The sequence below is a fragment of the Chinchilla lanigera genome, unplaced genomic scaffold (assembly GCF_000276665.1).
Source record: "Chinchilla lanigera isolate Chin_1 unplaced genomic scaffold, ChiLan1.0 scaffold00070, whole genome shotgun sequence".
NCBI lineage: Eukaryota > Metazoa > Chordata > Mammalia > Rodentia > Chinchillidae > Chinchilla > Chinchilla lanigera.
The window spans coordinates 1,132,739-1,148,410 of NW_004955471.1; the positions used below are offsets into that span (position 1 = coordinate 1,132,739).

General features: G+C 36.1%; 1 protein-coding gene across 3 annotated transcripts in view; it reads left to right on the forward strand.

Moving 5' to 3' along the window:
• Nucleotides 1-15,672, forward strand: part of Inpp4b (inositol polyphosphate-4-phosphatase, type II, 105kDa) — a 353,691-nt gene that overhangs the window by 194,734 nt on the left and 143,285 nt on the right. For all 3 annotated transcript variants that reach the window (XM_005400857.2, XM_005400855.1, XM_005400858.2), the window contains one exon: nt 5,225-5,333. In XM_005400857.2, coding sequence (XP_005400914.1) covers nt 5,225-5,333 — 109 coding nt within the window. The remainder of the gene's footprint in view (nt 1-5,224; nt 5,334-15,672) is intronic.

Genomic DNA, 15,672 nt, shown 5'->3' on the forward strand with positions numbered 1-15,672 from the left:
AGAGTAACTCTGGGTGTCTCCAGGCTGATTAAATTAATTTTTCATCCTCATTTGTTATCTAAATGAAAAACAACAAGTAAAATATCCCTCACAATTTGGATCTAAACCAGCAGTGAGAATAGAATAAAATTTTAAAAATAAGTGCTTCTGACACAAATTAATAAATTTCATTTTCATAGAACATCAGTTGCAAATATTATAAAATATGAATTATATTCTAACAGTCTGCTTTAATTATTCTATATGTAGTAAGTATACAAGAGCAAATTATATTTTGGTATACAATGTGATACATTCAAATTAAAGCTTTTTATCATGGACAAGAAAGAGTGTAGTGCTAGTTTACAGTTACTAAGTTTATTTACCCAATAACTGTGTAATAGATTTGTTATAATTTATAAAATGAAAACTTTTTATGGAACTGTACATTATTAATAGCACAACTAACTTTAAGTTTGGGTGCTGTGTATACATTACCTATAGAGCCATGTTTTTATGTTGTGAGCCTATTCTGTTACACAAACGTGATTGGACGATCAGAGTTTGACCCAAATCTTATGTGAAAGACAAGGAGAATAAGAGAGGGTGACCTAAGCTGAGTTTTTATTAAGATTCCTTACTGGTCCAGAGAAAATTTCTGCTAATGAGTTTAACTGTGCTCTGGAGAAGTCAACACTGGTCTGGAAAAGCCATAGAAAGTAAAATCAGAGATACCATAGGGCAGGAGACCACAAAAACACAGAACAGACAGAGCTATTGTCATGACTTTCCAGTTCTTGATTTAGGCTTACCATTCCTGCCGAGTTTACATAAATGAAACATTCCTGTCAAGCACACACACACACACACACACACACAGAGCTGGGTTTTTGTTTGTTTATTTGTTTGCTTTTTCAGTATTTCAAGAGCTTTAAGAAATGCATGTTTCAAACTAAAGCAAAACGATTTGCTATCATAAAGCTGCAGTTATAATCAAGTTCAACAGGAGGCAGTGGGCCTCTCTGGTCCTTCCTCTTCTAATAACTGCACTAAAGGAAAGAACAAGTAGAGAGTGTTAGAGCTCCCTCAAGAGTGTGCGTATATTGCCTCATGGATGGAGCTTTATTACATTCAGTTACTTCGGGGATGAGGTCCAATTGCCACAACTATATTGAAAAAAATTTCTCTTTAAAATCCTTAAAGTGTTACGATTCCTGTTGAAGGGATTTTGAGACCCATTTTAAAGTCAGGGATTATGCTTCTTCGTTTTTTGTAATATGATATCAGCATGTCTACAGTTATTCTTTCTTTACTTTACAATTGAAAGAATTTTGAAGAGATCTTTTGCAAAAATACAGTTATCTCATTTCTACTATTAAATGACTTTTAAAAGGCTACAAATAAACTCTACTATAAAATCTCAATCATTCTGTATAGAAGCTTAACTGTGTAACATAATCAAACTCTAGTATTGAAAATTTCTCATGTTATTTTTCTTTATACAAAGCAAGATAATGGCATATAACACTGCCATTACATGGTGAAATGTTTGCTACCTTAGTTTGAAAAACAATCTTTAAAATAAAAGACTTGCTTCATGGTGTTTTTAAATAGCAATGATTCTGAGTTGTTTTCAAAAGTATAATTGCACTAACCTCCCTGCTGCTCTGAATCTACATTTGTGGTACTTGTGACTATACTTTTTCAAGTATAGATAGATTTAAGCTGCTATTTTTTCCAGTAATCATTACTATAGCATGTCTTTTACTCTGTTTATATCATAGATGGTTTCAAGAAACATAAACTACTTCCTTTGGATTTAAAAATGGTCAGCTTTTATGATCAGGAAAGATAATCCAAGCAACTTCTTTCTCTTCATTTTCCTGCTATTTTACAGTCTCTTGTCTCCTTCATAGAGGAATTAGATTCCAGTAAGATAGATGGCAGGAGAAAGTTTCTGTTCCTAGAAAGTAGCTTTGAACATGGATAACTGGAAGAGATGGAGTCACCATAAAGCTAACAACACCTGTGTTGCAGACCTGTCATTTGCACAGCCCTCTTACAAGGCACTGCAAGGAGCCCCAGCAAAGTGTTTGCAGACATATGTCTAGCAAAATTAAGTGTTTTAAACCCCCACCGGTGAAGAGTTCTGTCTCTTCCTTTTCAGACAGCCCCTCCTCATCTTTCCCCTCTTGTTCTGTTGTATGGAGAGCTCACAGGCTTCTTTGAGTCTCAGAAAGGAGCTACAGGCAGTTTCTGGAAATTGAATTAGGAATGCATTTAGTTTGGACTTAGAGGGATCCATCTGTCTATCTACTTGTCTGTCTCTCTATCTATATATCATCTACCTACCTACTTACCTACATTTTTAAAAACAATTGTATTTATGTGTCTTAGCTACTTTTCTTGTTGCTGAGGCAAAATATTCAACACCTAAAGATAAGGGAGGTAAAGGTTGATATAGCTCACGGTTTCAATTCATAGTTGGTTGGCTCCAAGGCAAAGTGGTATGGCAGAGGGGCATCACAGAGGAGAAACAGTCCATGGCAAAGCAGGGTGGGCAGAAGGCAGCACGCAGCAAGTGACAAGTGACAAGCAATGACCAACTTCAGCCCTCTTTCCATCTGTAATATTTTATTCAGGCCGTAGTCCTGGCATTAGTCCTGCCCTTAGTCCTGTCCTTACTCCTGGCATTGAACCATGAATCAATCCCAACATCACATACTTGATCCAAGCATCCACAACCTAGGTTCACACTTCTGAAAAGCCCTACCTAAAGCTGCATGGAAGTTTGAGGGGCCAACTGGATACAAGCCATAATATTATGTATATCTGGTAAACAGAAATTACATATGGTTAATGTATACAATTGATAAGTTTGACATAGGCATGGAGCCATGAAATCAAGACCACCGTCAAGGTAATAGATAGATCCATCACCTCTGAAAGTGTCCTTATGTCTCTTTGGGTCTTGCTATTGCTGTATTATCTTAAGAAAGCTTAGCATAAGATCTGTTACCTTAGCATAACTTTAAGTGTGCAATAAATATTGTGCAACAGCTTTGTAGAATTTGTTCATCTTCCACAGCAATTCTGTAGAATTGGTGTGGATTAGCAATTTAACTAAAACTTCATGACCTTGTAATAGGAACTCCTCATTTCTCACTTCCCCTCACCTTAATTGCCACCACCATATTCTCTGATTCTGTGAGTCTGACCCTTTTATATACCTCATACATAATAAATGGAGTATGTATTTATCTTTCTCTGACAAGCTTATTTCACTTAACATAGAATCCTCAAGGTTCTTCCTTCTTAAATGTCAAGATTTCCTTTTTGTAAGATTAAGAGGTAGTTTTGGTCACTCTTATATATTTTTGGTGTTGCTGGTCACCCAGGTTTTGACATAAATGCTGCAGATCATTTGCGGTGTCATGATGATTTGTCATTTTGCACTTAATTTAAATTAACACAGAAATTGATTCTATTCAGAAGACAAAGCCCCAGTACCATTTTCCCTTTCAAACTGAAATGTCTATCTTGATGGGGAAATGAGTAAAAGCTAAAAATCACCTTCTGTGGTGAGATTATTTCTTATGGAGAAAATAATATAATTACTGGAAATGACACTTTTAACTATTGTACTTTCAACTCCATTTTTATAGCTGAGTTAACTGAGATATACAGAAGTTAAATAATTTTCTCAATATCACACAACTTATAAGTGGTAGAGCTGGCATCCAGGCCAAGGGGCTCAGGTTTTAGTTACTGACTTAAACCCTCAGGGAGCACTGGTCTCGCTCTCTGATGAGAAGTGGGAGGAACAGAGGTGTAAGGACTTTGCAGCTATGGAGAAAGTGGAGAGTGGTTAACTTCTTGGGAGATACATAAAGATAGACTAGAATTTACCTTTGTAACTTTGGGGTGGCCTCATGAATCTTTGAGCTAGACACGAGTCTTTCCATAAGTAGAGCAGGTACACTTGTGCAATCTATGTATCTAAAGTCATTATGGAACCCTTTTCTTAGCTATAGACAGAATTGCTGTGGATTAGGAAATATTTAAATCTCTTATAAATCTAGTATTCTGCTATCATTTAAAGAGGTGACTTCTAGCTTGCTAATGTTTTTTAAATGGGAAAAGATTACTATCATAGAGATCTCTTAATTAAATGTTTACCATATGCCCTAGTTATGGGTTAATTTAGGGAGTATTGTGTTTCTTCTGAGCTTGAGTGTTTGGAGTGCTACTGAAGCCTTTCATGAAGAGATGTCATTTTGCTTTGCTGTGTTTTAAACAAAGATCATTTAGATGTATCCGGACTGAACAACTCTGAAAAAGATGCAGTGTTTACCTGAGGCTAACAAAATAATTCATGTTTTCTTGGAAAGTGAGATTCAGAAAAACAACCAGTATGTCAATACCAAAATCAATTCTTAAAAGATCTACTATGAAATTAGGTTTCTCAAATAAAACAGAGTTTAACAAGAGGGCATTCACTGTCTTCCTCCCTCTGGGGATACTTTTCATTACAATGTAAAAATGATGACACGTTTTGAATCATACAGTTAATATGTATGAAACCTGATGGCTTTTAAGATCAAAGGATTGCATTTCAATTTAAATGTATGGATGTTTTATTATAACAACAAAGTATCTGACTGGAAGATAAATTAAGAGACATTTTGTATATTTTTCCCATACCCTGTGAAGAAATTGCACAAGTATGCATTTGAAATTGTGTAAGACATACACAAGCAGGAAATGACTTACATAGATTTTTTTAAATGCCCTAGTATTGTTCTGCCCTTGAGCCAAAATGCATTATTTTGATTCTTCTCTCCATAAAACTTGGTTGAAAGATTGTTCATTATTGTTAAATTTCAATATGATTGCAGATTAAATGATGCAAAACTCAATAAAGTAAAATACACAAAAGACCAATTAACATGTTATCTCAGTAAGTAGAGAGAGGGCTGGGAAAACATACTGTTCTACACTGTGGCGTATAATTAAGATGTAGTCATAAATCAGGAAAATATTATAACTTGTTTAGGTACACAGGTGGCTTTTAGGAAGATCGATTAGCTCCTCTTACCCCCTAGAGATGAGACTTAATGGTTATTCTTACCAATTTAAGCAGAATAATGTCTCCAACTTCCCACAGTATGTGTGCTTCAGTGCAGACAGCATGCGGGAGATAATGTTTGCAAAGTGTTCATCTTCTTGTCCGTTCCCATTCCAGATGCTCTGTATGATGTCATCACCGTGGGAGCCCCAGCTGCTCATTTTCAGGGATTTAAGAATGGTGGTCTTCGGAAACTGCTCCATAGATTTGAAGCAGAGAGAAGAAAGTAAGTAAAGACAGAAAGGAAACGCCTATTCTCTGAAAGGTATTATCTTCCCTTTGAATGACTGTGGACAAGGTTGGGATAGAGAACCTTGGTCCAGCATAATGAATAGTTCTTGTCATCTGTAAGCCATTAGGTAACTTAAAGTTATTCAATTCCTGTGAACTACTTGAGAAGAAACTAGAGTAAAGAAAAATCCCTAAACAGTATGAGATTGAGTAGTACTGTGCTGGTAGAACATTGCACTGAAAGCCATGCTAAGAGATGGTATTCTAGAAGCAGTTGTTGCTCACTCAATGACTGGTGTTCAGAGTTTAGCTTCTTACCAGTTTAACTATGAAGACATAGACACTTAATGCAAAGTGTTGATCCTGTGTTATAACTTAAACCCTACTAGTAATCTCCAGGGTAGCCTGAGGGAGGCCACATAACTGTTTCATCTTTTAACTATGCCATTTGTAAAGGAGATATCAATACATAGCACTGTCCATTAAGCGATGAGAAAACTTTCTGTTCCTGAGGGCAGAGGCATGGCTCAAAAGCCAAAGCATTATTGCTGCATATAATTCTATTCTTCCCTTCCTCTGTTTGTAGTTTTTAGCACTTACGTTGCCTTACACAGCTTTTGCATCCATACTTTACCCCGACTCCATCCCCTGTCCAGATGACCTTAGCCTGTACTGTTCTCTGGCTATGAATACTCTCAGTGCAAACCATAAAGAACATTATCCACATGTGAAGAATAACTTCCATTTTCAAATAGTTGCTCTTTTTAGATTAAGAACCCAAATTTTGAGAGTCAGGAGAAAAGAGTCATTTTTAGACATAGTTGGTTTAATAATTATATTAGCATCCTATATTTAAGCAGAAAAAGCAAAACTTTAAAATTTGATCACATTTGTCGCATATCATATTTGCTTTTTGGTGCCCAGATGTTCCAGAGGAAAACATTCAAAGTAAGTTAGAATTGAATAACTGCCATGCTATCATATAAATATATAAATTACATATATATATATTGTTTTTCTTTCTCTTTTTCCTCAAAGTATTGAATTGGAACCATACTATTAACTAAAGTTCTTATTTCTTTCTCTCTAGTTTTTATTTTTGTGGGAAAAGGTATACATTTCTGTGAAATTGTATTACGTGTGTAGATTATCATTATCATAGTCATTATAGAGCTATTCCACCATCACAAAGAAATCCTCAGCTACCTCTTAGTATTCATACCCTTTCCCCAAAACTGTCTGCTCTAGAAAATGTTTCTGTTGCCTTTCTGCAGTGGTGCGTAGAAATCAGAGTTCCCCTGATAGGCTGTGCCAGGCAGAGGAATCTCCAGTATACTTCCTGGAAATCACAGTCAGTTTAAATCACAGGCACCACGAGGGAGGGCTTCTTTCACCTGATGTAAGAATGGGAGTAGAAGATAGGTTGGGTAGACTCTACTGAGAGTAAATGTTTCCCACTGGCATACTTTTGTATCATCCTTTGAGTAAGGGAGGTACATGAACGTTTTGTAGTCCTCACCCCCAGAACAGACAGATCTGATTAAAAGATCTGGATTCCATGGTGTCAGTCTTCTCCCAGTCCCTTTTTTTTTCTTTTTTTTAAGTGTAAGTGTGTGTGTGTGTATGTGTGTGTGTTAGCGGGAATTGAACCCAGGGGCCCCACACTGAGCTACATTATTGGTCCTTCTGTTATTTTTTATGCTGATGTAGGGTCTCTCTAACACACTACATTGTGCATGCTTGGCTTCAACTCACAGTTCTCCAGTTTCAGTCTCTGAGATTGCTGGCATTTTAAGCATGTTCCACACCTGGCTTTTGGTGTTTTGTTGTTGTTGTTTATGTTGATATTTTGCTGCAGTGAGGGCTTCTCTGGAAGGATGCAAGAAGACAAACAAACATGGACCTCATTGTCGTGTCATTTCTTAGGTCATCAGGGCCTTTGCCATCCTACCTGCTTCCTTCACCTTCTTGGAGTCATTTGACATGACTTCATAGTTAGTGTAGAGGGTTTTCTTGTGATTAGCATTAGTAAAATAGGTTATGTTTATCCCTACTTGTTTGCAACTGGAAGTCTTTACCTTGAGCATTCACTTAATTATTTTTATTTTCTTTTTCAATCAAATTTTAACATGGGTAATATAATTAGAATACTAAAATCTATATGTAGGGTACCTAGAAATTGACTTGAACATAAAGCATTAGTATTTTAGGTGAGACGTGGGATGTAATCATATAATTTTATGAAGTAGCATGACATGTAGTTGGCAAAGGTAAGTGCTGAGCTGTGTAACTACGCACTGACTAATGTTTCTTAGGTTTGTTGTCTGTAAATATCTGAATTCTTCACTTTTGTTCACTGCTCGCTGTGATGTTACATACAAACACATGCACACTCACAGATCTATGATTTAAGTTAAAAGTAAAAGTGTAATTAGTGCTTGTAAATACTGATTTGCAGTAGGTTTTTAATTGTGGGTTATATATCCAATTGCTTTGTGCATTATTTGTAAAATGCAACAAAATATTTTAAAATGAACTTACTATGACTCAGTAGGGAAGTACATGGTTTAAATATGGTTTGCTGAGGGAATGTACAGGTGAATTTCATATTGGCCTGTCTACTAAGAGCTATCCTAAGGAAGAATTAATTTCTAAACAAATATCACACCGTGCTTATATATCTTTCCACAAATGGTTTAAGCAACACATTTTGCATTTGTCAGTCAAAGCCAATTTAGAGAAGTATATCTTACTATAAAGTTAGTATCTTGGATTTTAAAGTAAAAAATTTATTTTGCAATGAAGAGAATCACGTTAAGTGAAGGAAATGTTCTTGTCTCTTCTTTTGAAACACCTGCTGCTCCCCAAGAGCAGTCATATCTTTTAGGCCACATTTTTTTGGAAACTAGCACTATCACTGTACTATTTCATCTCCATTTATTTTCTTCTCTCCTGAGCCAAAGAAATATGTTATCACCTGAGAACAGATATGATTTATATTTCTGTTCCTTACTGATCTAGTTCTTGATGAATACACTGAGCACATAATGAAAAGGTTTCTTTAGCGTAAGAAGAATCTTGCTTGTAGTATTCTAGAATGCAAGACATATCATGCACAAATGTACTTTTAAAAGTTTCAAGGTCATCACCAAGATGGATCTTTTAAAAGCACAAATACTTGGTTGTATTATTCCTCTACTCGGAAATTTTGAAAGAGTCTGTGCTTATCTATAATCATTCAAAGCCTCTATGATTTCTCAACCTTCTGCCTTCATCATCCACTTCTGTAATTGCTTTTTTTGTTTGTTTGTTTTTTTTCTGGTACCAGGAACCGAACTCTCGACCTTGCACTTGCCAGGCAGGCGCTGTGCTGCTGAGCTAAATCCCCAGCCCCTGTAGTTGCTTCTTAAGTACTCTGGAACTATTTCCTCATGGATTTTACACATTTCCACCACTAGGCTTTTCCTTGTTCTGTTCCATTTCATGAGAAATTCTCCTGTACTCCTCATCTGCCTACCATTTTTTTCTGTCAAAACCATCTCTATAATCCACTTCAAAATTTTACAAATGGCCTTTCCTAATTCCATGATCATCCTGACTCCTTCTCTATTTCTCAAGATGGCTTGCCTTTCACCTTATTTTTATTTCCATAATAGCCTTAGTAGATCCCAACAATGGTGAATTATGTTTCCTTTACTCCATATTTTCATAATTGGCAGTGTTCTTACTGAGTAAGAGATGATGGTTTTGAAATTTGGATCTTCTGCAGTGCTCTATAGAGTACTTTGTGTGCCAGATAGATCAAGTTCCATAGATATTGGAATTCACATATAAGTCAAGTATGAATAGTCTCTGAAAATGAGTGCTGGAAACTATAAGGGGAGAGAATATGTCCAAAAAATTCAGAAAACAGTGATATCAATAATATATCCAGTAAATCAGAGGTTCTGAACATTGTCTGCAGATCAGAATCACTTTTAGAGTAAACATTCTATCATGACTCAGTATGACCCCAGATGAATCACATCATAGTCTTTGGGAAGGCAGCCTAGGCGCTGGAATTTTAAAAGCCTCCCAGATGAGTCTAGTGTGCATCTATACTGCTGTGGGAACACCAGTCCAGTGTGTGTACAGTAGAAAGAGGAGTAGGTAATCTCTGTTACTTTTTGTGTTGCTGAGACAAAATAACCGATACACAAGTTAAAGGAGGAAAGGTTTATTTCAGGTAACAGTTTATGGAGGATGCAGTTCATAGTCAGCTGGCTCCCAGGCAGGGCAGCATGACAGGAGAAACAGTCCATGGCAGTGCGGGTAGGAGGGAACAAGCAATGAGCTTGCTTCTTTCTGTCCCTTTATATTTCATTCAAGCTACAAGCCTATTGGTTGGTGCCACCCACATGGAGGGTGGGGCATTTCCTTTATGTAAATCCATTTGGACACACCCAGAGCTATGCTAAACAAATTGGTGGATTAATCCAATACCATACACCCTTAATCCAATTATCACACACTCATGATCCAGTCACCTCCCAAAAGCCCCACCTATGACTGCGTGAGCGTTTGAGAAGATAGCTAGGTACAAGCCATACCAGGTACACAGATGAGTTTGACTTGAAAACCATACAGAACTTCACTTGTTTATATTAGGAAGAAAGAAAGTCTTTGGAAAAAAAATATTTGTTGAAGTACAGAGGAAAAGTATTCTAACTCACCGGCAATTTTTGTGTAGAGATTCTAAAACATATTCATTAGATAGCTACAAAATGAACTGAGGTATGAAAAGAAAGCTGTAAGAATTTTGATCTGTAATAACTTGGGTCTTGGAAACAAAATCAAACATACTGCAGAGGTTTTCATGCTACAAACTGGAGACTTTTATAGGAGAAACAAAACCTTAGCTACATATATTTTTCAAAAGACTAAAATCAGGTGATTTGTAACCCATGCATTTATTAGTGACAGCAGACATCTACTTGTTCTGGAGGTCAGTGAATTATCTACATGCTATGTGTGAAAGTTTAGAGGTATAATCACATTCTTTCAGCATTGTTTAAAAGACAGGGGAAGTTATCTCTACCACATATATTTTGCTCTTTTTTCACATGCTAATTTCATCCAGAAGATCAGATTCAGCCAGGACTTTCACTAAGTGGCATCCTGACCTGAAAGCATAACCCTTCCATTAAGATAAAAGCACTTCCTAGAGTCTTTGTGAAGAAGGAAAAAGGTCAATTGAGGGAGGTGTTAACTCCCTATGAGTATTTTAATTACTTGCAATGCACTAAATTGGAATAAACTCAGATACAATGTCAGCAAGTGATTTCAGTGTTAAATACCTGGCTGGCTGATCACCCTGGTACCCAACTACTGCCCTTGCTTCAGATCCCATAACCAATATTAGTTACCCCACAATTTCAAGCTGAAGTGGAAAAATTCAGTCTTAAGGGAGAGGAACTAAAATTCTCCCAGTAGAAATGTTTTAGGCTGTTCCTAAAGCTACAAAAATTGTGGGCTGTTCTAGAATTTGAGGGAATTTTATGCAGAAAATAAAATAATGTTTTAATCTGTCCCTGCTGCTGTAGCAACATAGTTTAGCTAGGTCATTTATAAACAACACAATTTTATTGCTTATAGTTCTGGACGCTGGAAAATCCAAGAGCAGAATGCTAGCAGATTGAGTGTGTGGTGAAGAGTTCTTTCTCATATAGTGGAAGGACAGGGCAGTCCTCTAAATCTTCACTGTAGAAACATTAATCTCATTCAAGAGGGTAAAACTCTCGTGACCTAATCACTTCCTAAATGAAGGCCCTATCTTGTCATCATCTTGGTCTTTATAGGAAACTCAAGAATTAAGAACACAGCAGACAGCTACACAAAGAGTTAAACAAGTCTTACTATCCATGAGATCAGCGATCATATACTCACAAGGAAAAAAACCCTGGAACTCAGAAATGTCCTCATTATTGTAAGAAAAAATATAAGTAGATTATTTCCTCATTCTCTACTATTAATAGGAGGCTGCTTGTGGAAAATGAGGAAATCACATCAGAGAAAGAACCGACTTGTAACCTACAATGTAGTAGATATGGAATAAATCCGGAACAAGAGAATTGGATGCAAAACTTCTGCTGCTACTTTTGAAGTGAATTTTTCGGACAGAATCACTAGCCACTGTGTAACCTAATGGAGTAAAATATAAATGAAGATTTTTAGTTAGTGATATAAAACTGGGATGTCTAAGCAAAATGTTCAGAAGCTTTTCTTACTTTTTTTCTACGCCTTTTGTAGTACAGATGAGCTGACGTCAGTAGCAAAAATACTTGCTTTGAAACCTTTTGCTTCCCTGCACAGATATAAACTTTCTTACCACTTTTTATTTTTTAAAAAAGAAGAACGTAGGATTAAACTGGAAATGTGATTGATTGGGACAGGAGGCAAACTTATTTCCCCTAGTTCAAGGTCTTTTTCTGTCTCTAACTGCATCTATTGTCGAACATGGGGCACGTTGCCTTGTAACTCACTGACAGAGCCACTTGGAGTCTGAGATCCTAATTCTGCTTAGTATTTTGTAGGTTTTATCATTTATATTTTAAATAGTAATATTTTGATCATTTAATAAAACATATTTTAATGATTTTACTGATACATTTCAAATTTCACAAAAAATGTATTTATAGGACTCTATAGAAATGTAGGAAGAAATTAAAAGCACCCTGAATCTTTCTTCCCAGTGTAATACTCCTGTGTCAGTCATTTCTGCACACCTCACCATGCAATTCAGGCTGGTCTTGAGCTCACTTTGTAGCCCAGTCTGGTCTCGAACTTGCAATGATCCTCCTGCCTCAGCCTCCTGAGTGCTGGGATTACAGACATGCGCCACCACACCCTGGCATTTTTGCACATATAACCTATAATCCTATGCTTTTTCTATTATTGATTCAAAACTGCCCACATAACTAATTCTTGAAAAGTGTATCTTATATAATATAAACACAATGCTGTTTACTTTTAAAACAAGTTATTTGTTTTTGTCTCTTTGGAAGTCATGTCCAATACACCACAGCTAAGCTATTTCACAATATCAGTCTCAGAGGCAATAGCTAAAATAGGTCTCTTATTGGTTTTCCAGTACAGCTTTTGTTTTCCTTTCACAAAGAACACTTTTTGCAATAACATTTTTTAAACTGGTATAATTAAATCACATAGGTGTAGTGGCAATAAAAATAAGTTAAAAACCTCTGATATTTTCTTTTTTTCCTCTCTCTTTTGAACCATGTCCAACTCCTAATGGTATGACATTTGGAAGGAGGTGGCAATTTCATTTTTTGTGTTGATTATAATTTGATTCCTTGGGGATGTATTTTCTTTCTCCTGTGAGTTGGCTCCCCATTGGCCACTTGTAGCTTCGAGTTTAGTTCTTATTTTAGCAAACAGCAATGAGGTCTGCCAAATGTGTGCACCACGCTTTTCCTCTCCAAGGGGACTTCCTTGTGTACAGCTCCTTGTAACAACACCATATCTTCAAGAAGAAAAGAACTGTATCTCTCACCCATAGCTTGGGATAGGGAAATAATTCTTTTTTAATCGAATAACCTCATGAGACTTGGTCGTCTTGTACAAAGGAAAACTGAGGCTTGCAAAGAATTGAAGTAAGTGAGGTGCAACTTTTTTGGGGGTCTACCCAGAATTAAACTCAGGACCTTGCACTTGCCAGGAAGGTGCTGCGCCACTGAGCTGTATCCCCGGCCCAGTGTGGTACTACTTACTGGAAGGAGTTTTGCCAAGTTGCATGTGAACCTAAAGAATTTATAATCTAGCTTTCTTTGTTTTTAGTTGTACTCAACCTGAAAATTACTTGTAGCATACAAATTAAAAAAATAACCAAATATACATGGAAACCAACCTTTCCAACTCTTTTCTACAATAAACTGATGTGAGCAGTTTAATGTACTTTGCTAAAAGATTTCATCTACGAGTGTCAAATTATTTAAGCTTATAATAGTTATTATTCCTGGTTCACAAATTCAAGTTGTGAAAGTATAACATTCTGAACTTTTCTATCACTCCATGTAATTTGTCCAGCCTTAATTCTGGAGCAAGCAGAACCTTTCACCCCCGACAGTTCGTAGACTTCATCATGTACCTGGATTTCAATTCTGGCACTCACACTTGCTTTATGCCATTAGTCAGATCATCTTGCCCCTCTGTACCTTACGTTTACTCCTTGTAAAGTAGAAATACTACTGTTCATCCTAAAATATTATTCTGAAAATTTGAAAAGTAAATGTGCATCAAGCATTTATTACTCGTATTGGCACATGGGGAGGACTTACTGATATTTGTTACTATTTATGTAAAACATATAAAAATGATGTTAGTATTTATGTAAATATATAAATGTACTACTACTGTAAAATATTTTGACAGCTTCTCAATTCAGGGCATGTAACGCTTATTTTTTTCCTAAAATCTGGGTAGAATTTTATTGATTGAATGTAAGCATTTAACCAATCTGCTACTACTAGTCACTTAGATTATTTCTAATTTTTTGTTACAACCACTTATATTTGCAAGATACATCTTTATTTATATATCTCTGAAAATTTATGTTTCTCCTAGATAAATTACTGCACGCCAAGTTTCTCAGTAAGGAGGTGGCTAAATTTTAGAGATGCTGCAATTTAGTCCCCTAAAGAGTTGTATTAACATGCCTAAAGTCCTAATTTCCACACTGTCTTGAGTATTGAACTGTAGATACTATCCCTGTTTAAGTCAAGCATGGGAAGAAGAACCTGTACTAACCAAACACATTTCTATAGTCATCTGCAGGTAGCTTTTCTCCTGGTATCCTTTACTGCTATTTCCATACATCTTAAGGTGAACATATTAAATCTTACTCAATCTTTGACCCTTACATTGCTCCTGTTTCTTAATAAAATGCATCATCACCACTAAGCTGTTCCATTTAGAAATCTAGAAATTCTCTTTTTTTTTTTTTTTTTTTTCCAGGATTGAACTCAGGACCTTGTGCTTGCCAGGCAGATACTTGTGCCCCTGAGCTATATCCCTGGCCCCAACATCTGGAAATTCTTGATGATTTTATCTCCTTTTCTTCTACTTCATTTAGAGACAGACACAGAGAGAGACAGACAGACAGAGAGAGAGAGACAGACAGAGAGAGAAAGAGAGAGAGAAAGAATGAATTTTACCTTCATTTATTTCTCTAGAAGTCTTTCAGTGATGAATTGTGGAATAAAATATTCCTAATTCCATATGTACTAATTTGTGTCATTTATACTAATAGTTCATATTACTTCATTGAAAAAAATGTTTGTGTTACCTATTTGTTTCTTTTCTGTAAGAATGTTTTGGTTTTCTATAGTACTGAGTAAATAATCTGAAGATAATGATGCATAGTGTAATAACTATTGTATCTTCTTAGTATTTTGTAATGAAAATTTTATTTTTCCATAAAATAGGAAATGAAAATTGGAAAATTGATCCTAACTCCTAGAACATATTGTCTAAGTATTCTACTGCCAGATGTCTGAATCACTTTTTTTCCTTGCTGGCTGGTTCTTGTCCAATTCATTTCCTCATTTTGGCTGTAGTAATATTTCTATAAGGCAAACCTAATCTTGTGAGCTCATAATTTTAAACATGTCTTAGCTACATCTTGCATAACATATATAAATCCCCCCTTATGCTCAGAGAATATATTCCAAGACTCCCAGTGAATTCCTGAAATCACACATAGTACCAAACCCTACACCATTTTATACGACATACTTATACATTTAATTTATAAAATATGTATGGTAAGAGTTTAACTACAATAACTGATAATAAAATAGGATAATTATAGTAATATACTCTAATACTTTGGGACCACTATTAATCCCCAGAGCTTTGGTATGTTTTACTTCAACATAAGCACTGGGATATCATGGCAATGAAAGCGGTAACCAAGATGATGTGACTTGAAGTGACCACGAGCAGGTCGTATGTACAGCAAGGACACACTGAACCAAGGATGCTTCACACCACATGCAGGAAAGAATGGGGCAGAGCATGGTTTCATCATGCTGCTTAGAATGGCACATAGCTTAAAATTTATGAATGTTTTATTTCTGGAATTTTCAATTTAATATTATTACCATAATTGGCCCCAGATAACTGAAGCTATGGAAAGCAAAACCTCTCCTTCATCAGAGTACTGTGTCCATGTGTAATTTGGTTCTACCTTTGTTATGGTTTGTGTCTGGATGTCCCCCACAAAGCCTCATGCAGTCATGAGGCAGGCTTCTAGAGTTTTTGATTGAGCCATGGTCCAA